Source organism: Vipera ursinii (assembly GCF_947247035.1).
Source record: "Vipera ursinii genome assembly, chromosome: 1".
NCBI lineage: Eukaryota > Metazoa > Chordata > Lepidosauria > Squamata > Viperidae > Vipera > Vipera ursinii.
Genome location: NC_139512.1, coordinates 26,820,412 through 26,847,928, shown reverse-complemented (window position 1 = coordinate 26,847,928; position 27,517 = coordinate 26,820,412). Strand labels below are relative to the sequence as shown.

Below are 27,517 nucleotides of genomic sequence, written 5' to 3'. Positions count from 1 at the left end.
GACTAGTAAAGGATTTAAACTGTCTCAAGCTAAGAAAATTAATGGTTTGCTGAAACGTTATAATATGGAAAACTGTAAACCAGTAAAAACACCTATGGTTCAAGGTTTTGAGAGTTCAGCAGATAACAGCAATGTCTTTGATAAAAAGATATATCAATCATTAATAGGCAGCTTGATGTATTTATGTAACTGGTCAAGACCTGACATAGCATTTACAGTTAATCATTTAGCTAGATATTGTGAGAATCCTACAACCAGATGTTGGCAAGGTGCGAAAAGAGTTTTAAGATATTTGAAGCACACCATACATTATTCTCTATATCTAGAGCCAACAAAGGAATTGGAACTAAAAGCATTTGCAGATGCTAGTTTTGCATCTGATACTGTAACCAGGAAATCCACTTCAGGATTGGTTGTATTATTGGGAAACGCTTTAGTAGGATGGAGGTCTAACAGACAGAAGCATATAAGCTTATCAACAACTGAATCCGAATTTTCTTGTTTATCTTTATTATGTACTGAGCTATTGGTATGGAAACAATTATTGTTTGATATGGGTTTAAATTGTAATGAACCAATAAAAGTGTATGAAGACAATCAAGCAGCTATAAAATTAGCAACTAATGCTGCAGTGAAAACTAGATCAAAACATACGGATCTACGGTATCTAAATGTCAGACAATGTGTTAAAGATAACTTGATTAAACTGGAATATTGTGCAACTGAAGGTAATATTGCTGACCAGTTTACTAAAGCTCAGGGTGCTATAAAGCATAAATCTGTTTGTGATATGTGTAATTTGAGATTGTAAAAATATATGTATAATATGCCACCCAAAAGGGGAGATTGTTAGAGATTAAACTTGATTTGGGTGACAATATTATATAATGGAGTAAAAGCACCTTTAAGGAGTTAAACGGCCTAAGGGTGTGGCTGTAATTATTCCACATAAAAGAGAGTTAGATGTTACACATAGTTGCTCTTGTATATGTGTTTGATGTTAGTGTTTGGATACCTCTTGTTCTCTTGTTTGCTAACTTGATATTTATTCTCTCAAGAATCAACTGCTTGCTACAGTGTATATTGTTTTTGATATTGGTAAGCAGCTTTTGTATTTTGATACTATGTTTTTTATGGACTGACTTTTATGTGCATGATACTGGATTGATACTTGGACTATTTCTTACTGTGTTTCTTTTTGTTGTCTGAGTAAAAATAAGTTATAAAACTCGTGTTAGTGCATTACTGTTTGCCTAAAAGTCCCAGTACAACTTCCACTGTGTATTAATAATACTCTGTTAAACAAACCATTTTTTCAACAACATATTCTAACAGGTGGTAAGTGTGAAAAACATGTCACTTTTTTCAGTGCTGTTGTAACTTTGAACAGTCAGTAAATAAACTGTTGTAAGTCGAGGACTACCTGTACTATGCAAGATATACACTGCAAAAATCATATAAAATCCCATACATGGGGGCATGGAATGATAAAACATCTGAATCTCTCTGCTCTGTGAGCTTAGGGAAAGGTGAAGTGTATGTACCATTCTAATAGCATTTCTAAGATACTCCTTCATTCAGTTGCAAAAAGAATAATGAAAAATTTATGCCCACTATTGACCTATTGTTAACTTGATGTCACTGTCTCTTTTCATTTATTCAGTGATTGTGAATTGTATGTGTTTTCTCCTTTGGTACTAGAGACGCATTTCAGATCGAACTTAACAAAATTACAACTGTATATGAAAATTTACTGGAAGGCAATGAACGATTTCTGAGCGAGTCAACGCAAAGCCTTGAAGCTATGAAAAAATCCTATAATCAGTTAAAAAAGGAGGTATAATCCCTGTTATACCTATACTAACACCAAATCACACTGTAATATCGATTTTCTACAGATATGGCATTTTGGAGCCATTTTATATATACTGTATAGATAATACATACATGAATTTATGGATTTGGTAAGTATCATTGCCACTACTTCAAATATTGCTACATATTCATCAAATGGAGTCTTGTATCTGCCCTCATCTCAGTGTTGCTCACTGAAAGGTATTGAGAAATCCCCTTGGATGGCGGAGAGAACCTTGTGCTTAAGGAAGGTTGGAAAAAACCTGTGGATGAAAGGTTACAATCACATTAGTAGATGTAACACACAAGAAAAGATTTCAGGGAAGGGTTGGGATTGATTTTGGATCCAGTGGAGAGGGCTTAATGTAAGCCCCTGAATAAAGAAAAATAGATCCTGATATTTGAAAAGCATTTATTATTGGAATAAAGAGAGAGGTAGACAAGATTATAGCTGTAGCCCCCTCTGCACTTTTTCTGTAATGCTAGTTTGATTTCTGACATAAATTAACTAAACTGAAGATTGATTTAGAGTTGTCTGCAACTGCATGCAGCCGTTGCCTCATACCTACACTACAAAGGAGTTGATGAGTAAGTGTAGGTTGCAGATGGCTGCAGATGGCCTGATGCGCACACCTCCCAAATCCCAAAGTGCGTAGATGCATGTCCTCTCTGCTGATTGGTTGATCCAATTTCCTGTTCTGTATTTTGCTATTTGAGTGCCCCCCTAGCTAGAATCTTACATTTGCAGAAATATAAATGGAACACCTATGCAACCAACCCTGAATGACAAACTTGGTGTGCAGTGTTGGAGAAGTTTGCTCGACTCTTAAGTTGAACGAAAATAGTTTAGGGAATGAAGAGACAAAATTATCTTTCATTTGAATCAAGGAAGAGACCTGCTTTCTCAGGAATAACCATATGAGAAGTAGGCATTGCTCCCCTTCGGAAGCCTGTCTTCATTTCAAATTGTCTGCCAGGCTTCTGAATATGCCTGAACAAAAACTTAATGCCAGGATAGCACAAATAGCTATTTAGTAAAATACTTCAGTTGGTACATTAAAACTAGAGTATATTTTCCTCCCAAGATTTGATCATTGAAATGAAAACTGCAACACAGAACAGAATTCATAGCAATTTTTTTATTAACTATTGTTTCCATAAATGCCAAACTGAACTGAAATCTCAACATCTGCACATTCATATACACTTGCAAATTATTAGAAGAGATTTATGTTTCTTCTTTCTCATATTTCCTACAAATAGAATGAACGTCTCAATAAAGACATAAAGAAGTATACTGAGCGTCTGAAACATCTCACTTCCAAACTGCAAAAAAAAGAAACCTATTATAAGAAACATGATGCTGACTTAACAACTGAAATTGAAAAAATTGAGGCAAGTGATTTGTATTTTAATACATTTTTGCAGCTGTCTTATGTTATGAAATAAATTTGACTATAAGTACATAAGTAGCCAGCCCATTTAGAATCAAAAGGGAATAGAAATAGTTTTTTAAAAATCAGATTGCTAAAGGAAGTGGTGGGAGAATGCACTTGTGACCAAGAGCTTGCATTGGTTAGGGTTGGAGTGGCTTGAATTGTTTGCTGTGGGTTGCTAAGATAAGAAGAATTCAGTTTTCTGAAGCATTTTGATGTGAGACTTCCTTTAGATAGAAGCTTTAAAGTAAAAGCCAAGCATTTTTTAGATACCAAGTTGACCCTAAATTCAAAATGACCAGAGAGAGAAGTAGAGAAAAGAAGGTATAAAGAGCTACTAAATTAGGTCAGAATAACAGATAGATAATAGCAGTAATCACACAACTGGATTTTGAGTGACTTCCATTTTTTTTCTGTTTCATTTCAATTCCAGGTTATTCCTCTAACATATAAGTCAGAAACAAATGCTTGTTTTTTATTTCAATTCCTAGCACACAAGTCAAGCATAATAACTGACTCAGATTTGCAGCCAACACGGAATGGAACGGAGAGACAATGGAGTCAATGATAAAAAAAATCAAATTGGTGTTAAAATGGCAGGAGAAATTTGATTGGTCGTGTAAGATATTTTTAGAAGACAAGGATTTGCTTGTGGATAAGGAAATATTAAACCTGATGACAGGTGGGGAAGTTATAGGGCTTCTAGGTGGAGAAGTGAAGAGGTGGTGGCTTGTTGGGTTTGTATCCAAGACATCTTCTGGAAGAAGATACAGCTATGAAATCTAGGTAATCTTGTTGAGCGTTCCAAGATTTTGAATTTAGCACTGTTCTGTAGGCTGGAATTTACCTCACAGATGATTGCATTGCACACCAATAGGCTTCCAAATGCACTTCAGAGTGCTGGTTATCAATTACATCATCGGTTATCTGAGGGACTGCCTGTTTCCTATGGTCTCTGCCTGCCTAGTAAAATCAAATCAAAGTTGGTGGATGTTTTTGGTCTTGTTTTCATGTTTTAAATCATTTGTAAACTGCTCAGAGTTGCTGGGAGTTGACATATACATTTAATAAATAATAATAATAATAATAATAATAATAATAATAATAATAATAATAATAATAATAATAATAATAATAATAATAATATTGGTATGTGTTGGATTTCCTTGAAGGCATGCCTTTTCTGTTGTGATGGCTACACTTAGAAACAATATCCCCAGACATCTGTGTATCCTATCCCGACGATGCTCCATAAATCTTCAAAACCTGATCATGCTCCCTTTAGGATAAAGTGTATATAGAGTCCTGCGTGGTTGGTTGTTGTGTTATTGTCCAGATGCCTAGGTTCTTTTATTGTTTTCCTACTTCAAGCATAAGCCACCCAGCCATTCTGCTGAGTGCTTTCTAAATCAGTCAATCAGGTGATAGACAGAGTAAATATTAATCAGTTGTTGTAGTATCATGTTAGAATACTAGGATACTCATTACAGTACCACTTTATGTATACATTCTTCATTACATTTTCTTTCCTAAAAGGAAGAATACAACTCTAAAACAAAATGTATGGAAGAAATGGAAGAAAAACTACAAGAGAATATTCCCCTCGCTGATGAATTGCAAAAAGAATTAGAAGAAACAAGCACCAATTATACAAAACAAAAGGAAATGTATAATGGTATGTGCATGGATTGTAGGATGTCTTCCTGTGTAATTCATCAGAGTGCAAAAAAATGCAAAAAAAGAGAAAAGAATCCATCTTTTAAAGTAGTTGTTTTCTTCCAACTGTTAATCTTACTTTCCTGAGTGTTGGAGTTGCTATCTCTCAATGATAAACCTAAGATTTTGCATAGTGGACAAGTTTGTTTTAAGAGTTGTAATTTTATTTTTTATGGCACATTAGGGTTTATTGAGTATTTTATTTAGATTATATCAGGGAGAAAAGTTATACTGTAGACCCATGCCAATCATAGCTGGTCAGGGCTTCCCAGGAAGTGATCAGCTACTTCTGCAAGATTATGCTACTATGACCTAATGATAAAGATTATGCTACTATGACCTAATGTTTAGGGCTATTGGTTTAATTTCATTTTAATTTTTGTATATTATGTGTTGTTTATAGTGTTTAATTGCCCTGTACACGAGTCCCTTGGGAGAGGGGCGGTATAATAATAATAATAATAATAATAATAATAATAATAATAATAATAATAATAATAATAATAATAATAATAATAATAACAGTATTAGCTTGTGTGTCTTTGGTACCAAGTTTGGTCTACCTTAAGATGGCTGACCTTGCAAGTCTGAATGCACTTCCACACTCTTCATGAGAACTGGGGAGAGTCAGGTCCCAGACATTTTTGCTAATTACATATCTGTTCTAGTCTCAAGATTTATTTTATCTGATTATTGTATTGTTGTAGCTCTTTTTCCTGTTCCTCAAATTTCTTATTTCTGCCCATTACTTTAGGGGACTGTCTTTCTTTGATTTCTTTTAACTGATAAGTTATGGAAGAATTGTTGTGGTCTAGGTCCCAGCTTTAAACCACTGTTATCTTGTAGGACCTAAGAGGCATGTCTTGTGTGTCTGCCCTACAGAACTGTCTTCCCTGAGATCCATATGGCTCCATCCTTGTTGAACCTGTAAAGCCTAACCTGTCTTCAGGCTCAGAGAGACAAGGAGGGGCTTGCTCCCTGATTAGGTATCAAGTACAAAATGTGTCTATGTTGTTATCCCCTGATGCTCATTATATATTCTATGGAAGATTGGTATTTTATTTTGGTGGCATTTTACTTGAGATTTTAAGCCTATTATATAAGTTAGAGACATTTTGTGATGGAGGTGACATTCAAGTCAACAAATGAATAAATATGAACCCAAATATTAAGGACATTAAAATGCACACTTCAGAAAGTGTTCCCTTTCTGAAACAAGTTGGGTAGTTTCCAGTGAGAAGACTTTGGTTGTGTCTGATGTCTGTTTACTTTTATTAGGTGCCAAATGAAAATCTGTCCTCCTTCCTTTTTAATAGAATTTATAACATATTTAGAATTTGTGAGATTTGTGATAGTGCTAAATCAGATAGCTACTAAAAAAGTGGCTGTATTTCCATGTTTTTACTTCATTTATTTTAGATTTTGCAGCAAGTTCTATATTTAGGTTAGATATTGTGGGCACGAATTTAATAGATTGGCCAATAATTTTCACTAGTAAGTAATTTATAGGTATCCTAATTAATTTCTTTCTAATCTTGTGGGTCGCTTCCTGAACTCTTCTAACAAGCTGTGTTACTGTAGCTTATATGAATTTAACTTTTTCTCCTCTGCTTATTTATAGTATTACGAGATGAAGAAAGCGCACTTAAAGCAGGCATAGAGCAATCATTAAGGGAAATTACGAGACTTGAAAGACAAAAGGTAAGCAGGCATAAAGTGTGCTGCTTCTTCTGAATAAGCATAATTAGTATTTATTTACCTCCTTCGATATTATATTACATAAATCACTTCTTCCCATATTCTAACCTTTATTCGTTCATTTCGCCGGGACCTAAAAACCTGGCTCTTTGAGCTATCTGGTCTGGACTGAGGGGTTTAATGTTTTTAAATTGTGATTTAATTTTTGCGGCTAGACTTAATTTAATTTTATTCTAATTTTATATTGGATTGTTTTTAAATTTTGCCTTGTAAACCGCCCTGAGTCCTTTGGGAATAGGGCGGTATATAAACTGAATAAATAAATAAATAAATAAATAAATAAATAAATAAATAAATTCTAAAATCATTAAATATTTTTGTTTAGGATCAGCAAACAATCCATAAAAGGTACTCAGAATGTTATAATTTATTTCAACCCTGATAAAATAGTTTAATTCTACATTCCTTTGTTTTGCTTCTAACAATCTTAACCTTTATTTCATTAAAATGCTACCCTCCACCCAAATTTTCTTTCTCTCATCTCAGAATTTTTTTATGGCTTTAACAACCCTCTTTTGCAAATACAATAATTGCTCATTATCATTACCACTTGGATTATTATTTGTATTTCCAGTTTAGTTTTCATATCTGTCTTATAGTCCACAACTTCTACTTTACTTTCTGATATTTCTGCTGAATAGGTTAGCATTCATCAATCATCCTGTCAGCCTATACATTTTTCCAACTTATTCTCCTTCATGTCTTCTTCTTTTTTGAATAATGCATTTGCATAAGCAGATATTGTTGCTATCAGTGTAACTGTGAGCTTCTTTCTCATTTCTTCCCAAATCCTTTGAAGTGACTGCAATGTAGTATTATTATTTTTGTATTTTTGTAAATGTCATTGCTGATCATCAAATTCAAAAGTAAAAAACAGACTTTTCTTCCTCTCCCCCTTTCTGGGGTCTTTAGTCCACACTAATGTCTCATTTCTGTATCATATAGTCTGTCTCAAATATTTTTTTGCTTGGTTTTTTTAAAAAAAACAGCCTATTGTCTCTTTCATGAAAGACTATACAATTGTTGTTCACACAAAGTTAGTTTTGTGTTAATTATTGCAAAAGTCTTATTGCAAAATTCACAATATTTCAAATATTAAATATTTCCAATTTGTCTGGTCCCTTAGTTCATTTCAAACTTTCCTGGATTAATTCTTATCTAGTTTTTTGCCGCTTTCTTTGTACTTTTAAAAGTTAAATTGTTAATTAATTTTTCCCTTCTTTCTGAAATGAAGGATCACTCACCTGATATCACATTACTGCTTAGAAAATCTTTTTGAACTTTAAATGTTATGTTCAAAACATAACAAACTGAAGCTTGACAAATACAGGGTCCATACACTCTGCACTGTGGTTGAAAGCTTGTTTTCCTTGTCTCCTGGCATTCAAACCCATAAATTGACTGCTATCCTACGGTCTCCTCATATGGAGCAGCCATATGGACCACAGGTGGGCAATTTTTCATCCTCTCTTTATTCAGAAAGACTCCACTGGACCAGGTTTGTCATTGTTCTTGGCTACAGTGTTGTTTCTGTTCCTTTAGAAACATTTTACCTTGCCACTCTGTGACTTGGAAGTTGGCTCCATTTACACTTTTTGAAAAACAAGGGGGTCTCAGAAGGTAGAATAATGATGCAAATTATGTGAGGCTGTTCTTCCTTTTATTGCATGTGTGGTTTCTTTAAATTAAATTGATGCAAATTATGTGAGGCTGTTCTCCCTTTTACTGCATGTGTGGTTTCTTTAAGTTAAATCTACTGTAGAACTTCCACAATTTTTATGCCTCCAAAAGATTAGAAATTCTGCCTCAAATTTTCAATAATAGTGGGTCAGTAACAGTTCTGAGAGACTCCAAACAGGCCTCAGGGCACATGTGTAGACAGAACACATTCTTTCTAGCAGCTTGCCCCCAGATAAAATAGGGATTAACATAAGACAGTCAGGCAGAAAACCAAGGAGAAAACCATATTCCCATCAAAACTGGCAGGGCAGTTATTACCAAGTTTGAATAATGAAATGTCTGCAAAAACTTCGGACAGCACCAAGGATTCTATAAACTAAATAGAATTCAGGGTAGCATCCATTCTGTAAATAACTTTTTTTGCTGGTTGCAAGCTAAAGCTGGGCAAATTATTGGAGAGGATATTCACCCTTGTACTCTGTCACTTGCTATTAACTGTGTTGACTGAAAAACTGACATGGAACAGTACTGGGAAATTGTATCAATGGTGATTAAAACTAAGTTCTGTGTTAATTATTACATTAATCAAGGATATGGTAGTGCAGCAGGTTAAAGATGTTGGATTTGTTAGCCAGAGATGGTCGGCACTCCAGCGCTTTGAACCCATGGCACCGCATGATGGAGTGAGGTCACATCATTTGCCCCTAGCTCTTGCCCACCTAGCAATTTGAAAGCATGTAAAAATCTAAGTAGATAAATAGGTGGGACTTCCCACTCGGGTGGGAAAAGCTAGCAGCATTCCAAGTGGAAGCAGGAGCTGGCGTCAAACCTGCCCAGATATGAGATGAGGTCAGCAGAAGAAAGCCCGAATGAACTGACATCTCTCAAACGCTGCTAGTCAGCTGGTACAAAGCTAGTTTACTCCCCACGATGCACCGTGGATAGTGCGCATGTGTGAACAAAGGAACTAGTAATCGTAGGCTGCCCAAACTATTCTGTGGTAAAAAGCATTGTCGACTTTCCTGGCTATGTACACCATACGCTATTTTTTTTTACATTAATCAATTAATTATTTAGATTAATTCATATTTCAGGTAATTAGCATTCAGGGAAAGAATTACAAGCATGAATGTATGGCTCTGAATTGTCAAGACTTCTTCTGTGCAATAATACTAAATTTGCTGCTGGCATTACTTTTCTTTTCAGTTGGTATTGTTATTGTTTTTTTGTTTAGTTTGTTTTATTCTTCAGTATTCTAATTTGGTGTACTTTCTTGCTTTTGAAAATGAAGCTTTCACACACAAAAAAATCACCTAGTAATGTTTCAGTTTTTTCTTCTTTCTCCCAAGCAATCATCAGTCAGCAACTTTTTAAAAGATTTATGATATAAATATTTTTGTAAATATTATGAAATCTTAGGGTTGGAATTTGTCCGACTTTTGTTCTTGGCAATCTTTCCTTTGTATCATGTTCCTAAGATTATAACTACAGATTCATCAATACTTGCTAACAGGTAACTGCAAAGACTGAACTCAAGAGGAGCAGAGATAAAGCATTTGAGCAACTGAGAAGTTCTACATTTTCTGTTAAGTTTATTGAGAGAGACAACTATGAAATAGATAGAATGCTCTTCATTTTGAATGGAGAGAATGCCCGGTTAAGAGCTGTGAGTATTTTGAGAAAGGAGTACTTTTGCATAGTAATCTAGCAAGGCTTTACACTGCCAATTCTGGAATGGCTGTAGACAGCAGGAAGACATTGTAAAAATGCCATTTTGTACCCATTGCTACCTTTCAGTGGTTTGGATTATGTAAGAAAAAATTGTATTTTGCATGGGGTTGCCACACTAGAAATATTGGCTAAAATGACATAATGGTTTATGTGTGTTATGACACCAGATAATCTATGCTCTTTTTCCAAGTAAATTAATTCTACAATATATTTTAAAATGTCAGGTGATCTTCCATGATTTATTTATTTATTTATTTCTATACCGCCCTTCTCCCGAAGGACTCAAGGCGGTGTACAGGGCAATAAAAATACAATAAAAATACAATATACAAAAGTTAAAAATAAGATTAAATGATGATGATTAAATGTTGTTTTAAGAAATTGTATGTATTATTAAATTTATCTGGAATTGGGTGGCATATAAATTTAACAATAATAAAATTATAGCTTTAACAACAGATGTTAGATTTGTTGGTAGCAGCACCCAGCTAGTTTTGGTTGATCACAGAAAAGCTTGGGGAAAAAAAGCTTGGTCTTGATTAGAGAATTAGACTAGATTGGAAAGTAAGAAAAAAACAATTGGAAGAAGGCAGTGGCAAGTCACCTCTAAATTAATTCCAAGAAAACATAGCCAGTGGGGGTAGTTGCCAATAACTGAGTTTGGGTTGAGATTTTTTAAATCTGATTTGCTTGCTTCCTTGCTTGCTTTCTTCAACCATCCCTAATTCTTATTCACTACACAACATATATTTTTAAATTTGAAGTTGCAGGATAGATTGTCAGTTTTGTATTTTATAAAAGCTAATATAGTGAAATCTCCAGCTAGAGAAGAGACTGGGAAGCTTAAAGACCTGGCATAGCAGGAAGTAACACAGACCTGACCAGAATCCTTGAAACCTTTGTCTGTTCTCAAGAGAACGCAGTCAGTCTGGCAAGTTTAATATCAGGTGCAAGGAACCAGAGCAGAACTGTGGACTGATCAGAATAGATTCTTTACGGTTGCTTGCCTACTTACAAGAATTTTGCCAGGCTGACTGCATCAACAGCTTTTACAAGAATGTTTTATTTCTTTGGCTATATCTTTATAGGGCATTGCATATCTCAAAGAAGATATCTCCACAATAGATGGGGAGGCAAAGATCTATCAGTCAAAGAGACAACAAACCCAGAGTGATAAAAATGTTCTTTATGGTAAGTGTTATTTAGCAGGAATATCTACTCTAGCGGAAATGATTAATTTTGTGTGTGAAAATGAACTAAAACAATCCATAACAATAGAGACATACATAGGGCTTTCTTCAGAAAATGCTACGATATGGTTTCATCACTATTGTTCCTAAATTTAATAGAGGTTCAGCTCCTGTACCCATAGAACTTTAGCCCAAAGGGAAATGGACACACTGCATATATGAGTGGTGGCAGATGATTGCCAGTGCTGTGGCATCCCCTTTTCTTTCTGAGATATGATGGTTCCTTAATGGATATCTTGCATTAACATAAAGAAATTGTGGAAAGCAGAGACTTAATGAATAAGTACAGGGTCTATATACACATATGCAATTGTTGGAAAAGTTTCCAATTAAATATGTAAGGAAAGGTTTCATTATTAAGAGCCAAACAAGAATATTTGATCCTGGACAGATCAGAGATAATGATTGGGGTGGTTTGAGGTAAATAAGAAAACACTGTAGACTTTCTAGAAATAAATTACAATAACAGACCGTTATAGAGGGCCATGAACTTTAACTTTGCTGTTGTTTAACCTCTTAACTATTTTTCTTTCATATATATAAAAGACAGGTCAATTGGATTGCAAATAGATGTAGAAACTTATAAATTTTGGACCTGCATTGCAAAGGGAAAGCTATTATTGCTACAATAGATTTGTCAGTGTTCAACTAGGGGGGAATAATATGGTTTTATTTTTTTTGTCCTTTTTAATTCATATTTTTAATGTTTTGTCTAGTTTTGTTTTGTCTTGTTAAATTGTTTCTTTTCTTTTGGATGTATTTTAATCTTTTGCATAAAGCAAAAAACTTAAAAAAGAAAATTACTTTTATTATCATGGCTGTTAGATACTTGTTTTCAAATAATATTTAATCTGAATACCGTTATGGAATCTTAAGAAAAAAAGACATCACTGACAGGTTTTTCCCTACAGGAAGGAGTGAAAGGTGTTAAAAGGAACTGAAGTTAAGGTTCCTCATGGTGCCTTCAGTCTCTCAGAACAACCCTCTCTTTAACTGTGCTTTAAGCAATTAGATGTCTTCCTATAGACTCTGATATCATTTAAGAAACACGGCTTAAGTTAATTTGCATTTTAAAAATTCTGGATGTCCTACATTAGACATGTCAAACACAAGGCCGGATTCGGCCCGCAAAGTGGTTTCATGCGGCCCGCGAAGCCATCCTGGAAACAGTGAGGGAACGGCCCCCACTGCTTTGGCCCTGGCCCAGAGACCCTCCTTCTGCCAGAGACCCTCAGATCTGTCCCACTCCTGCCCAGGCCCCCATAGGGACCCTTGATGTGAACGATGTAGAGCTGGCCATGCCCACCCAGTAGGGCATACACACTCTAGCCACGCCCACCCAGTAGGCCACGCCCACCCTGGCCATACCCACCCGGCCCCTTGAAGGCAACCGCAATGGTGATGCGGCCCTCAATGAAATTGAGTTTGACACCCCTGTCCTACATGTTTAAATAAATGCGGTTTAAAATATCATTTAATATATTATTGCATATTTAAATGTGTTATTTACTTCTTTTAAAATATATATTGTCATCTATTTTCATTTATACTATAAAATTCTTGTTTTAGAACTGTTTGTCAAGAAATGGATAAAGGATGAACATCTACAAAAGGTATATTGTGATATTACCTGGAAGCTGTGGGGGTTTGTATGGGGGATAATTTATGGTTAAGTGACTTTTTTTGTTTAATGTCTGACTTTATAGATGGCAATCATGAGGATGTGATATAAAATCCCAGTTAGATTAAAATGCACAATCCCATTTCTGTGGTACTACATGTATTTAGTATCAAGGATGCAAAACAATTTATATTAAAAAAGAAAAAAATAAGAACCATAGTTCCCTTCAAATGGCAACCTGTCATGTGATTAAAAATAAACATCGGCTTGATGGCAACTAGCATAAACTAAGGCTAGAATACCATTTGAATGGGGAAAAAAACCCCAGTAAAATTTAATTCTGCCAATTTGGTAGCCTGTGATGGCTCAGCAGATGCAGAGCTTGTCAACAGAAAAGCTGACAGTCCAGGTTCAAGACCCGAGCACTGTGGGACGGGGTGAGCTCCTGTTGCTCGTTTAAGAACGAGCCATTTTTGAGAGCTTCTTTCTCTTTTTAACAGCTTCAACTGATTAATCTAGTTAAATAGAAGGCTCTTTTAACTATCCTAAGACTTGGAATCTCATATCATTCTAAATTTAAGGAATCATTGTAGCTATACTTCTCCCACTATTTTTATATCAAATTTATTTAAAATTCATGTTAAATATTTTAGAAGAATCCAAGCATGTTTTTAAAAAGGGTAGAAAATCCATTTTGTCTCTTTGCAATAAAAAAATATTTACTTATTGTTTTTGTATTATTGCAGATATTTTTTAAGTACCAGCATGAGCTCTTGATTATTCTGGAAGAATATGTCAGAAGAAATACGAAGAGAAATATTAAGCTTGACTATGTTCATGAAGGGCTACAGCTAAACTATGAAGAGATGGATTCTCTGTTAAGAAGCAAATCTTTGCCAGATGCTGACAAAGTAAGCATTTTGGGGAAGTGCCAAATATTTGTTAAAAGTATGTGTTGGGAAATTAAAAATTACTTTCTTTAAAACAGATTCTTCACAGCTTATATATGTCAGAGTACCAGGAAAAAATGTCTTTATCAAATTTGGAACACTAGATGCTAGTGGGTATTAGGACAAAATACCATATCCTTTATTAACACATTTAGAAAAGAACACTAAATGTTTTAAAAATCATCTACCTGTCCAATAAAACTATTTTTTCATCTCTAGAAGAAAAAAAAGATAAAATCCTTATTAAGGATTAAGCTGTTTTCAACACAGTTTCTCTACTATAAACTCTGGAAATCCCAAGAACTGCTTAAATGGTTGCTTTGTGGATTTGCAGAGTTTCTTCTGAGTCTGAAGGAATTTTAAAGTAAGAAATGCAATCAAAAGTTATCATAGAATAAAAAAGAACTCTTACTTATATGAAAAAGCTTGGTTCTATTTATAACTTGTTGCTGCAGCTATTGCAGTTCTTAAAGATAATGATGCCTTCAACTTCTGGCAATTTTATCTATGCAGTTTTCTGAACAGCACTGTAGAAATCCTTTCCCTGGGTTTTTTTTTAACTTTCTAGTTTACTCAATAGCTCTGGGATTTCCTGATGTCTTCCATCCAAATACTAATTAGTCAAACTCTGCTTAGCTTTCCCCCTCCCCCAAATCAAAGCTAGCCCTCAAAATCCTTACTTACATCTGCCTTAGAGCAATATATTTAACTTAAAATCTGTACTAGATACTCAGTTTTATTTTTGAAATGTGGATCTTAAAGTTTCTTACAGGAAGCCAATCATATTTTAAGCTATAAAGAGTTTATTTAAAAAGAAGGAAAAACAGAAGAGACAAACTGCTTTAACCATTAGATAACCTAAAATTAGTAAATTATCATTTCCACATACATACCTAGAATCTGTGTGGACTTCCAAGATCTATTGATCTTTTTAAAAACATTTTTATAGCTGAAAACAATCTTAAAATGTTTGATTTAGTGGTGGCAGACAATAGTCTCTTTCCTGTTTATTATATTTAATAGGTTTTTTTTCTTTAAAAAAATATCTGAGTGAAAATGCTTGTGGATTTAAACGTGAAAAGAATGTGATGACTGAGTCTCAGATGAAGGAGCCTACAACCCATGATAAACTTTTAAAGAAACAGCCTTTTCAAACAGATGCTTTATTTATTCTTTCATTTGTCAGATTTATAGGCTGCCCAAATTCAGAACTCTTAGCAGCTTCACAAAATTAAAAATACATTGTTACAAATAAAATAACACACTACATAATATAAAACATAACTGGCATATCTAGTTATTCACTACTAAAAGGGGGACCACATAAGCTATCTAGCCCCCGGCCCGGAGAAAAGAAAAACTTTAAAAAAAGATCACCTAAAAGGCAGGCATTTGTTTGCAATCCATAGCTGAATTCTAATGTTCCTTTTTAAATGGAAATTCTGCCAAAGTGTTTGTCATAAAAAGAGGGATGGATGTTTCATTGACACTTCCAAACCTGAAATGTTTCACAAATTTTGTTTTTAATGCAGAACAAATGCTGCTGCTACATAATTTCTATCTCATATAAGTGCTTGTTCAGAAAAAAGTGTTCTATTTCTTTTCTCTAGGACAAAACAGACTACAACACCTTGTAAACTGAAGCTAGAAAACTGAAATCTTTTATTCTTCTATGAATATACATTCAAAGAGAAAATACTGTGCTGTGAAATCAATAAATAATACTGTTTTCAAATATGCTGTACAAATTATTTATACATAATAGACAAATGTAAAACATATATACAGGAAAAGCCTAGACTTAAGTGCTAAAATCAATCCACAGCTGATAAGGTTCTTAAGGCATTACACACACCGGGTATCCACACATTGTTTAGAACATTTGCCTTCTAGTTGGTACAGAGTTGACCACTTTTGAGCCTCAAAAAAGGAAAAGCTTTATTTGAAAGTTGATCCATAGCAAACTAACCAAGGTAAGGACAGCTGGATCCAAGAAGGCTGGATCTTGGATATGCTCCTTACCCAGACTGTTATTAATTATAATTAACGTCCATTTGCTCCCTCAGATAATATCCTGGATGGCTCAGTGTATTTTGCAGTTAGCAAATAAAAAAGAGCTGGTGCAGGCACCAAGGCCAGCAAAGGCAAGTCCTGGTAAATGTTGCTCAGCTTGGAAATGGAGATAATTCCGTAGGCATGCAACAGCCAATGGCTAAACAGAACGATAAGCCTTTTCTTCCTGACAAGCAGATCTTTAAAAGTCTTGAAAATAGAAGATAAGATATTTCCATTAGTTTCTATTTTTATAATAATCTACTTATATGTATAAATGGAATGTGAGATTCAGGAATTGTTTTGGAATATCTTTTTCATCCTGATAACAAACTGCATCTCAGCAATACTCCCAAAGCAACATCTCAATTCTGCAGAAAGCCAGGGTACAGGGATATAAACTGATCAACTAGAATCTCTAAAGGAGGAAAGTCAGCAAAACGTTTTAACCTTTTATTCATTTAGGAATTTTGATGGAAGATTGTGTCTGAATACACAATCTTACTTAGCATAGCGGGCTAAGAGATTACATTCTTGAAAACTGATTGAATTTTAAAGGCTTCTGTTTGCTCTAGTAGCAGATTTTTTCCTAGTCAATGCTGGCAAGGCAAGGTATCCAGCAGCTTCATGAAAATCCTGACAACTGGAGAGAAAGAGAATTTCTGTTCAATAGCTCCAGCAGATTCAATAATTCATTTCTTCTCAGATAGTGCCTATAGGATACTGAACCAATCACCCCCCCAGAACTTCACAGCCTATTGACCATTAATAATTTTGCTAGTTGCAGTGCTTTACTTACCTCTACTTCAGAAGCTGATAGATAGACAACCAGGGTAACAAGAGATAATACAATGATGATATATGGGAAAGCATAGTCTGGAAGGAAAAGGGAATATGTTATACACACTTACATCATATTGGTTAAGTAGAACAGATAGGCAAACAATTAGTTTTCAATAGCAATAGCACTTAGACTTATATACCGCTTCACAGTCCTCTCTCTAAGTGGTTTACAGAGTCAACCTATTGCCTCCAACAATGTGGGTCCTCATTTTACCGACCTCGGAAGGATGGAAGGCTGAGTCAACCATGAGCCAGTGAGATTCGAACTGCCAAACTGCAAGCAGCTGGCAGTCAGCAGAAGTAGCCTGCAGTACTGCATTCTAACCACTGCGCCACCATGGCTCTTCAAAATACTATATTGAAAAGGAAATCCAGATTTAGTGAAACTGCCCTTAGTAAAAATATATCAAACATTATATTCTGTTATAGTCTAAGCAAGGCACACATACAAACAGTCCTCATGTGATGCATTGCATTCTTATCCTTTGATTTAAGAAGACAAGTTCTAATCTCTGTAAAAACTGTCTCCATGTTTTTAGGATTCAGTGAAACTCAGAATCTACCTACCAGTTACAGATTTACATTCACATTTACTATACATTTTATAAGTGTTACCCGGTTTACACATTGTGGTAAATATGTAAACATTCCATGATTTAGATTTGGTTTAGATTTAAGTTGTGGCAGAAACCCTGTGTGAACTCAAGTCTATTTTTTTTCCTAAAAAGTTGTTTATATTTATTATTTATTTATTTTATTTTTTACATTTATATCCCGCCCTTCTCCGAAGACTCAGGGCGGCTTACAAGCTTAGCAGTAGCCTTCATTCTATGTATATGCCTGCTTGTTAGGGCTTTCACACACACCCCCAAGCGGCATTATTACAAAGTCAGCTTATTGCCCCCAACAATCTGGGTCCTCATTTTACCTACCTCGGAAGGATGGAAGGCTGAGTCAACCTTGAGCCTGGTGGGATGCGAACCTGCACTAATTGCAGGCAGCTGGTGTTACTTAAGGAGGCATTAGCCCACTGCTCCACCAAGGCTATATCCTGCCACTTCCATCCTAGGCTGTGTGTTTCATACAAAAGGGAATAGAAAACAACTTACAGAGCAAGCCACCTCCAACAGCCTGAAGCACAGTCAGAATTGGGAAGAAATAAAGAGCTGCATAAATGCTCTTAAATCTATCTGACTTTCCCAGCCCACAAGCAATCTTCTTTACCAGCAGTGGACGAAGCATCATCATCAACACTAAACAGAATGCGTAGTATATGAATACAATGGTGTAGCTGAAAGAGAGGATTGTCAAAATTAGTACATTGTGACCTAAAATTCCTAGAACTAACAGTTGCATAACAAAATCCCTGACAACTTCTTCTCAAATTGTGGCAAGAAGACAACCAGTTTGCCTTAAAAGCCTGCTACCACATTCCTTCTCTTTCAGGAGCTTTCTAGGTCTTTCCTGTAGCATTATATCAATATTCTGCTTTCATACTAGAGGAAGGTTTGTATCCATAGAGAAGAGATCAGAATTCTTGATATGGTCACTTCTTGTCCCCTTGTAAGGGAAAGGGTGTCAATGCTGCAAACATTGACATGTTTTTGCACTGACAATATATGAGACAGGATGTCAAGTTTCCTACGAAGGGATCTCTATTGTATTCCAACCTATTTGTTTTTTAACCCTCTTCATTCATATTCCTTAACTGCCAAGCCTAAACAGATGAGGATGGGTGGCAATTTTTCCCAATTTTTTTAGTTTATCAAAAGATTAAAATACAAAACACCAAAATATTTAAAAAAACAACAAAACACAACAAAAAAGACATTAGCCAAGTGTCTTAGAAACCCACCCCCCCAAAAAAAACATATAGGCATAAAATCCTCCCTAGTTGAATGCTGATTGGTATAGTACAGCAGTGCTGATTTCCCACCCCTTGCAAAACAGGCAGAAAAATAATTAAAATGTTAAACTACTAAATCTACTTGAAAACTGTTAAGTCTGTCATCTGTAAACTATATGAATAACAAAGTAGTTAACAGAAAAAACAATAGAAAAGTAATAATTGTTAATAAGAGAAAGACAAAGTTGAAGTTTCAGATGTCATGGTTCCGATTAATGAGACAGTTCAAACAAAATGCAGGCATTTTTTATCTAAAAAGTCTTAATAATAAAATGCAGCATCGGCACTCATGGATGGATGCCAGAATCTGAAATCTCCTCCCCTAAGCCCAGCATATCATACACAATTCCCATCCTTATTTACACGTCATAAATCACATTATCCAATTACTTTTACATACGAAGTTTCACTTCCCTTTCTGGGCGTGGCTATTTCTTATCTTCTCAAAATAGCCGTTTGACATTTCCCTCCCTTCTGTGATTCAAAGCGAAGTAGTTTAAACAAAAGGCTGCCTCTTATATTGTCAGTGCAAAAACATGTCAATGTTTGCAGCATTGACATCAAAACCCTCTGTTAACAAGCTGTTATTGTAATCAACTTGTAGAAAATCTACCACCAATCACTATCCTAAATATTAACCTTAATTGGTTCAGGATCAAATATCCAAGTTTGTTTCTTTATACTCTCTCTTCTCAATTGCTGATTGATTGAACTAAATAGGTCCAGTATCTTCCCTCAAAAATCCAAATAAAATCATCCCTCAATTAGGTGCATTAAATCCGTTTCCCATTCTCCATCAAACTGCCACTTGTCGACCCAGAGAGTTCTCTGCTATTATATCAAAGCACAATGTTAAGCTTCCGAGAGGTGTATGGAGCTAGCTTTATAACTTCTGAGCCTATACAGGGAGTGCAGAATTATTAGGCAAGTTGTATTTTTGAGGATTAATTTTATTATTGAACAACAACCATGTTCTCAATGAACCCAAAAAACTCATTAATATCAAAGCTGAATATTTTTGGAAGTAGTTTTTAGTTTGTTTTTAGTTATAGCTATTTTAGGGGGATATCTGTGTGTGCAGGTGACTATTACTGTGCATAATTATTAGGCAACTTAACAAAAAACAAATATATACCCATTTCAATTATTTATTTTTACCAGTGAAACCAATATAACATCTCAACATTCACAAATATACATTTCTGACATTCAAAAACATAACAAAAACAAATCAGTGACCAATATAGCCACCTTTCTTTGCAAGGACACTCAAAAGCCTGCCATCCATGGATTCTGTCAGTGTTTTGATCTGTTCACCATCAACATTGCGTGCAGCAGCAACCACAGCCTCCCAGACACTGTTCAGAGAGGTGTACTGTTTTCCCTCCTTGTAAATCTCACATTTGATGATGGACCACAGGTTCTCAATGGGGTTCAGATCAGGTGAACAAGGAGGCCATGTCATTAGATTTCCTTCTTTTATACCCTTTCTTGCCAGCCACGCTGTGGAGTACTTGGACGCGTGTGATGGAGCATTGTCCTGCATGAAAATCATGTTTTTCTTGAAGGATGCAGACTTCTTCCTGTACCACTGCTTGAAGAAGGTGTCTTCCAGAAACTGGCAGTAGGACTGGGAGTTGAGCTTGACTCCATCCTCAAGCCGAAAAGGCCCCACAAGCTCATCTTTGATGATACCAGCCCAAACCAGTACTCCACCTCCACCTTGCTGGCGTCTGAGTCGGACTGGAGCTCTCTGCCCTTTACCAATCCAGCCACGGGCCCATCCATCTGGCCCATCAAGACTCACTCTCATTTCATCAGTCCATAAAACCTTAGAAAAATCAGTCTTGAGATATTTCTTGGCCCAGTCTTGACGTTTCAGCTTGTGTGTCTTGTTCAGTGGTGGTCGTCTTTCAGCCTTTCTTACCTTGGCCATGTCTCTGAGTATTGCACACCTTGTGCTTTTGGGCACTCCAGTGATGTTGCAGCTCTGAAATATGGCCAAACTGGTGGCAAGTGGCATCTTGGCAGCTGCACGCTTGACTTTTCTCAGTTCATGGGCAGTTATTTTGCGCCTTGGTTTCTCCACACGCTTCTTGCGACCCTGTTGACTATTTTGAATGAAACGCTTGATTGTTCGATGATCACGCTTCAGAAGCTTTGCAATTTTAAGAGTGCTGCATCCCTCTGCAAGATATCTCACTATTTTTGACTTTTCTGAGCCTGTCAAGTCCTTCTTTTGACCCATTTTGCCAAAGGAAAGGAAGTTGCCTAATAATTATGCACACCTGATACAGGGTGTTGATGTCATTAGACCACACCCCTTCTCATTACAGAGATGCACATCACCTAATATGCTTAATTGGTAGTAGGCTTTCGAGCCTATACAGCTTGGAGTAAGACAACATGCATAAAGAGGATGATGTGGTCAAAATACTCATTTGCCTAATAATTCTGCACTCCCTGTATTTCTTCCTGGCCAGTTTACAGCTGGAAAATCCCATTTATTCTCGATGTTCTCCACCATCTGTATTATTTCCATATCTGTTTTTCTTCCCAACAAATCTGCTGCTTTAAAAATAAATTCTTCTTGTAGGCTTAAAAAATGTAATGTCTGTTTTTCAACATGTTCTGTGCAGTTTATAAGTTCATCAAGTCTTTTGGGAAAAAAAAATCAGCTAGGAATTGCATCTTGTTAGTCAGAGTCTGTTTTCCTCCTTGGGTGTCAGCCTCGTCCTTGTCTCTGTAATCTCATCTGTTGTTGGCTCAAAGAAGGGAGGCAGCAGGGAGGCAGTGAAAAAGACAGGAAAGATATTTTCTGGCCATTTGATCAAAATGTTTTTACAAGTTAATAAATATAAATCCAGAAGGCAGAAATTAATAAGAGCAGTCAAATAAATTGAAGGAAAACAAAACAAAACAAAACAAAAAAATAGAAAGACTCCAGCAGTGGTTGAAATAAATCAGCCTTCAGTCAGTCAACTGACATTTAAAAATAAAAAGCAAAAGTTCAGAAAGTAAAACGTCTTGGCCTGCTTATGAAAAAGGAAGAGGTGTAAGAGGCCCTTGACTTTTCAGCTGCCCCCTTGCAAGGAGTTGCAATCTTCAAGATTCCCCCTCTTGGGTGCATCCACAGCTGTCCAAAAATTCAGGGGGCAAGGCTGCCAAAAAACCAGCTCTGGCAGCAAAGACAACAGATCATGGGTAAGGGAAAGAAAGCTCTCACCATACAACAGCCATTGGGGGAGAAGTCTCAAGGATGGGTGCCAATTTTGCTAGACAAAAGTACTACAACAAAAAATATGTAGTATACTGCTCATAATTACAGTTTTTAAAAATAAAAACAGCCTTCTATTTGTTCCTCTGGCCACCAGCTATTACACTGCAAATCAACTATATTAGTGACAATAATTTACAAACCAATGCCATTTTACTTAGAAATAAACCACACTTAACCCCAAAAAACTTGCTTTTGCTATAGACCATTAAAATTGAATTACGTGACTGTTACAATGAAAAGGTCTTGACTTTTGTTCAAAGTATCAAATCAGTCCGGAGGTTATAAGTATACACTCACAGAGGATAGACAGCTTCGTGGGTACAGTGAATGGTGGTAACGTAATCAGGGCTTGGATTGTAAAGCATGGTATACCAGTCAGAAAGCATCATCACTTTGCATGAACGGATGTGCAGGGAGCCCATGGGGTCACTTACAAGCAGGGTAACAATTGCTGCCACGCTGCATTCAATTAAAGCAGTGATGTGCTGGAAAAGCGCACTGGAACTGTCGAGAAAAGATAAAATAAGTACTCAAAATAAGAGAGCCGAGTGCCATAAAACATTAATTCTCTTATCACTCTTAGGGAGTGTTGCAAAACCTTCAATATGACAGCAGGCAGAATCCAAGAGCTTATTCTCCATCTGAAGGGGGTGCCTTAACTTTCTAGATTTATTTGTTTTATTGTAGAGAACTTTGGAGATTGAGTTAACTTTTGAAAAATCTCTCAATATTTTAAAAAAATCACTAATGCCCAGAGATCGATAGAAGTTTGGTGGCTATGTAAATGTTTTAAATAAACAAATGTGACCTTGCATCATATAAATACATGCATATAAAAATAACTACAGGTTATTACATCACAGCCATAAGTAATAACAGTTGTAAATCATCACCCACATGACCAGCCCGATTTTACAACCTTTTTTGCAGTGTTTAAGCAAATGCTGCGGTCTAAACTGAAAATAAACCCTTGTTTTCAGCAAACCATTGTAAAACAAGGTCACATGACCATGGGAAATTGCAAATGGCTATAAATATGGGCTTGTTGCTGAGCACCAACAGATTTGGGGGGGGGCAGCCATTACATCTTCACAATTGGGTGACAGGCACCACCAAAGAGGTGCATTGTAATTTTGAACGGTCACTAAGCGACTGGTTATAAATCGAGGCCTACCTATAGATTTGGGTAAGTTCATGCATTAAAATAATAGTACCAGCAGGTGGCAGAACAAGAGACACCTGGTCTGGGCTTGGAAACTAGGCTGAATTGGGCCAGGCTAGAATTTGGATGGGAAACTATTAGGGAATCTCAGGATTGTAGGCTAGAGTGAAAAGTTGAGAAAAATCTGGAAAAAGCCAATAAATACTATTTCTGCACTGTTGCAGAAGTACTCGTGCAAGAGTACTACTTCAGCACTGTTGCCAAGAAAACTGCAACTAGCAGGTGAGCTGAACTAAAAATGTCTTTATATTTGTATTTCAATATTGAATTTATGTTTCAGGAGATAGTGGGATGTATCTATTAATTATTTAATTTATATGTTACCCATCTCACTGTCTAATCAACTCTGAGCAGTTTACATTATAGTAAAAGTATAAATGTAAAAATGATTAAAATTAACAAGAATTAAATAGAGGCTAAAATCCAAGAGGACAAACAGTACAGATATGTATGTATCTCTTTATAAATAACACTTTTTATATATTCAGATGAGAAGTTAGTGTATTTTAAAGTTAAATATTATTAAGCTAAAACTTTATTTTATTTTAATAAATATTTACCTCTTTTTCCCTGAATACCATTCAATGAAGAACCAATGCAGAATGAGAGGTAGCATTGCCATAAAGCCAAGATAAAGCCAATCATAGCGTTCTGGGGATCCCATACATTCGCGGCAGATTTTATAGGCATCACTTCTTTGTCCTCTGGGACATACCTGGAAAGTTTTATTACAATCTATTTTATAAAGCCTTTACTTAATTTATTTAAAATGTTTGTCTAGTTTTCCTATTTGATTATTTACATAAAAACAGTGCATGCAAACATTCAGCACCTTTTACCTAGTCATGTCCAATAACAGTTATAAAATGCAACACACCCTTGTTTAAAATATTCAGAAAAATTGCCAAAATTACAACTTACCCCACAATCACCATGAATTTCAGTTCCATTTATAATTTCCACTGTTCTTCCACAATAAAGTCCAAGGCAGTCTGGCTGAATATCTACAACTTACACAAAAAAAGTGTATAATTCTTGACTGTTATCTATAAAATCTCATGATTTTATGCAATTTTCCATATACCATAATTATTACTGGATAGCTCCACAGAAATTGCACTCATAGTGTTGGTCATTGCAAGGCTTTCATATACAGTAATGATTTTAGTAAATTAGAGAAAGCATAGACTAAGTTAACATATTTGGTTGATCCTGTACTATATGCTGCATTATCTGCTAACAAGGACAATACAGTACTTGTAGATTTTGGCTAGAATGCAACAAGCTCAAAGAACACAATTACCCAACACCAAACTTCTATGAATACCCCGATCTCAGTTCCTAAGCAAAAAGCCAGGTCTTCATAGTCTTCCAGAAGGCAAATCGAGGTGGGGCTGTCTGTCTGTATCTCAGGGGAAGATTGTTCCATAAGACAAGCAACAGAACGAAGAAGGCAAAGTTCCTATTGCCTATTAAATGACACTGCTTCACTGATAGGACCAGCAGTATGCCCATTCTACTCTGTCTGATGGGATAGACAGAAACCATCTGAAAGAGACAGTGTCACATGTAACTTGGCCTCATGAATGGTGACAATCAGCCTTGAATTCAGCCAGAAATCTACTGGGAGCCAGTGCAATGAGATATGAAAGGAACAAAAGTATTATTCAGAAATTTCTAATGAGTCTAAAGGTTGAAGCAGAAGCCAACTGAAGATCAGAAATAATATTTTATCTAAGTATTGACAAGTACAAATGTGAAAAGCAGAAGTTACAAATTGTAAGAGGAAATATCGAAACAACTATAGGAGACGGACTGTGGTAAACAGAAAATTAGATGGTGAAATATAGGATATGGACAAAGGGGCTTCCAGGAACATGGGAAGGACAGTGGTTTTAGGTGGTCGGGAAAGTTTATCGGATGATTAGGGAATGGGCGTTGAGTGAGATAGGGGAGGGGGAATCTGAGTTGGGGATAGGATATAAAAATGTGTCAAACAGCTCTGTAAGGTGTGGCTGAACTCCTGTGTGTGTTTCAGTCCACCAAGCCTTTGCAAACGCTTCTTTTGAAATAAAACTTTGTTGCTGGAATTCCAAGTGAGTTTGTTTGTTTTGGATCTTGAGCCACTTTCCAAACAGATATATGGATCTTAAAATTATACACATTATACATGTAAAAATGAATGCACATTATACATGCACATTATACATGTAAATGAATGGCAAAAAATAGAAAAGCAGATGTATTTGTTATCATGGTGAAATGCTTATCAAGGATTAAAGAATGAATAGAGAAGTTTTTAAGATGTGCAAATTTTGCAAAAAAGCAGTGGGTAGTATATGATGTTTAAAGAACAAAAAAGAATGCATGAAGCAGTGCTGGAGGCAGTGAAAGCAAGGATGGTTTGCGAATATAGACTAGCATTGTGACATAGATTAGTATTTATTTTCCTTAATTTCCTTAATAAGCCTTTTTGGCTTATTATTTCTTACCCTTTGTCTAGATTTTGCTTGATGTTGCAAAAAGGGAGTAACATGATAGAATTTATGCAGTTTTTTTTATTTTATTACCTTGCCCTAAACCAGGGGTCTTCAAACTTGGCCCTTTTATGACTTGTGGACTTCAACTCCCAGAACTCCTCAGCCAGGCACACTGGCTGAGGAATTCTGGGAGTTGAAGTCCACAAGTCATAAAAAGGCCAAGTTTGAAGACTCCTGCCCTAAACTCACATGTTCGGGTATACACCGGATTGATAATAGAATCCTATTCTAAAGATCAGAAAAAAGAAAAAAAAATCTACAAGCAGCCCTGGAATAATGACAAAATTTGAGACAGAGAGTTTGAGACAGAGATCCTTTTCTGTCAGGCGACTTTCTCCAGGGATATTGGGAGGATGCTCGGGATCCAACCCTGCCTTCTTTCAACTGAGGAAGTGAGTGGCGTTCAAGCCTGGCCTGTCGGGCTACAGGGGACATTAATACTGGCCATAACCAGAGCGAGACCGTCTCCGCAACTCAAACTCACCCATTTTACTCCAGACCGGCCGCGACGGAAGTACGACAAAGATTCGGGATTTTGACAGCACTCGAATATCCAGCCAATCAGCTGCCGAAACTTCTTGCCGATTCAATTGTCTGCTTGCCCTTAAAGTAGGTGGGGAAGCCGAACCCACAAGCTGTTATTTGTGTTCCGCCTCCCAGGTTGTGTGACGATGTTCACTTCCTGCGCTGGAGGGAACTTAAATCCTGGAGAACGGAAATGCCGAGCCAAGATGCGGCTCTTTTTGCCCGTAGAGCTAGAAATAATGAAGACGCACTCCCTTAAATATATGAAATAGCTGGAAAATCAACCTCAGCCAATTTTTTCTTTATCTGTAAAATGTAGTCTGGTGAAGTTAGAATATTTGAAAGAGTTTTTAAACTAGTCTAGCCTAGTCGGATTATCTAGTTGAGTCTAGTCCAGTGGTAGGCAACCTCGGCTCTTTTATGACTCATGGACTTCAACTCCCAGAATTCCTGAGCCAGCCATGCTGGCTCAGGAATTCTGGGAGTTGAAGTCCATGAGTCATAAAAGAGCCGAAATTGCCTACCACTGGTCTAGTCTATCTATTCAAGTGTAGTCTATCTAACTAATTTATCTTCCCCAACAATCTATGCCAGCAGCTAGGAATTATGGGAGGATATAAGAAAGATGTAGCTTTTGTTGCCATATGTTTGTTGTCATATCAGTCAGATCTTTTATTATAATATTATAAACGATTTCCCATTTATGTGATTAATAAAGGGCCTTTGTTATTAAACATGTAAAGAATTAGAAAGTTTTTTAAATATACACGAATATTCTGAAAGTGTGCTGCACTTTTGGGACACTTAGATACACTGGCTTTTTATGGTTTATGCTTTGTCAAAAATGGTTTTTAGGCCAATTATAACTTTTTTAGCATGCATATGCAGGGTGACTTATATCAGAATTACATAATATCTTTATGGTTGTTAAACAGGAAGTTAATTCCCCATATTGGCTTGACACAAAATAATCGTATAAAACAAAATTACTAGGAACTATCTAAATCAATTTCAACATAATATGACAATATAATTTTATCCACAGGATTAAGAAATAACACTGGGAAGCACGAAGGGAGGCTCATCCAATCTCATTGTACACATGTTGTACTCTGACAATAAAGGTTGATTTGATTTGATTTGATTTGAAGGA

General features: G+C 36.0%; 1 protein-coding gene across 2 annotated transcripts; it reads right to left on the bottom strand.

The window, feature by feature from the left end:
- Positions 1-15,143: 15,143 nt before the first annotated feature.
- JKAMP (JNK1/MAPK8 associated membrane protein) lies at positions 15,144-26,548 on the bottom strand. 2 transcript variants are annotated; one of them, XM_083370323.1, is made up of 7 exons: positions 26,324-26,548; positions 24,221-24,309; positions 23,860-24,014; positions 22,375-22,581; positions 18,001-18,182; positions 16,848-16,924; positions 15,144-16,258 (listed from the first exon to the last, which is right to left on the bottom strand). In XM_083370323.1, exons 1-7 carry the CDS (start codon positions 26,325-26,327, stop codon positions 16,040-16,042), a joined length of 933 nt encoding a protein of 310 aa, XP_083226449.1. In that variant the 5' UTR covers positions 26,328-26,548; the 3' UTR covers positions 15,144-16,039. The 2 variants fall into 2 exon arrangements, with proteins under 2 accessions (XP_083226449.1, XP_083226450.1); XM_083370324.1 differs by having other exon boundaries at positions 24,221-24,303.
- Positions 26,549-27,517: the final 969 nt, after the last annotated feature.

Coding starts and splice junctions, on each gene's coding strand:
- JKAMP (XM_083370323.1), bottom strand. Junction 24,015..24,220: donor AAATTCATGGTGATTGTGGG/GTAAGTTGTAAT, acceptor AAAACTTTCCAG/GTATGTCCCAGAGGACAAAG. Junction 22,582..23,859: donor TGGTATTCAGGGAAAAAGAG/GTAAATATTTAT, acceptor TTTTCTCGACAG/TTCCAGTGCGCTTTTCCAGC.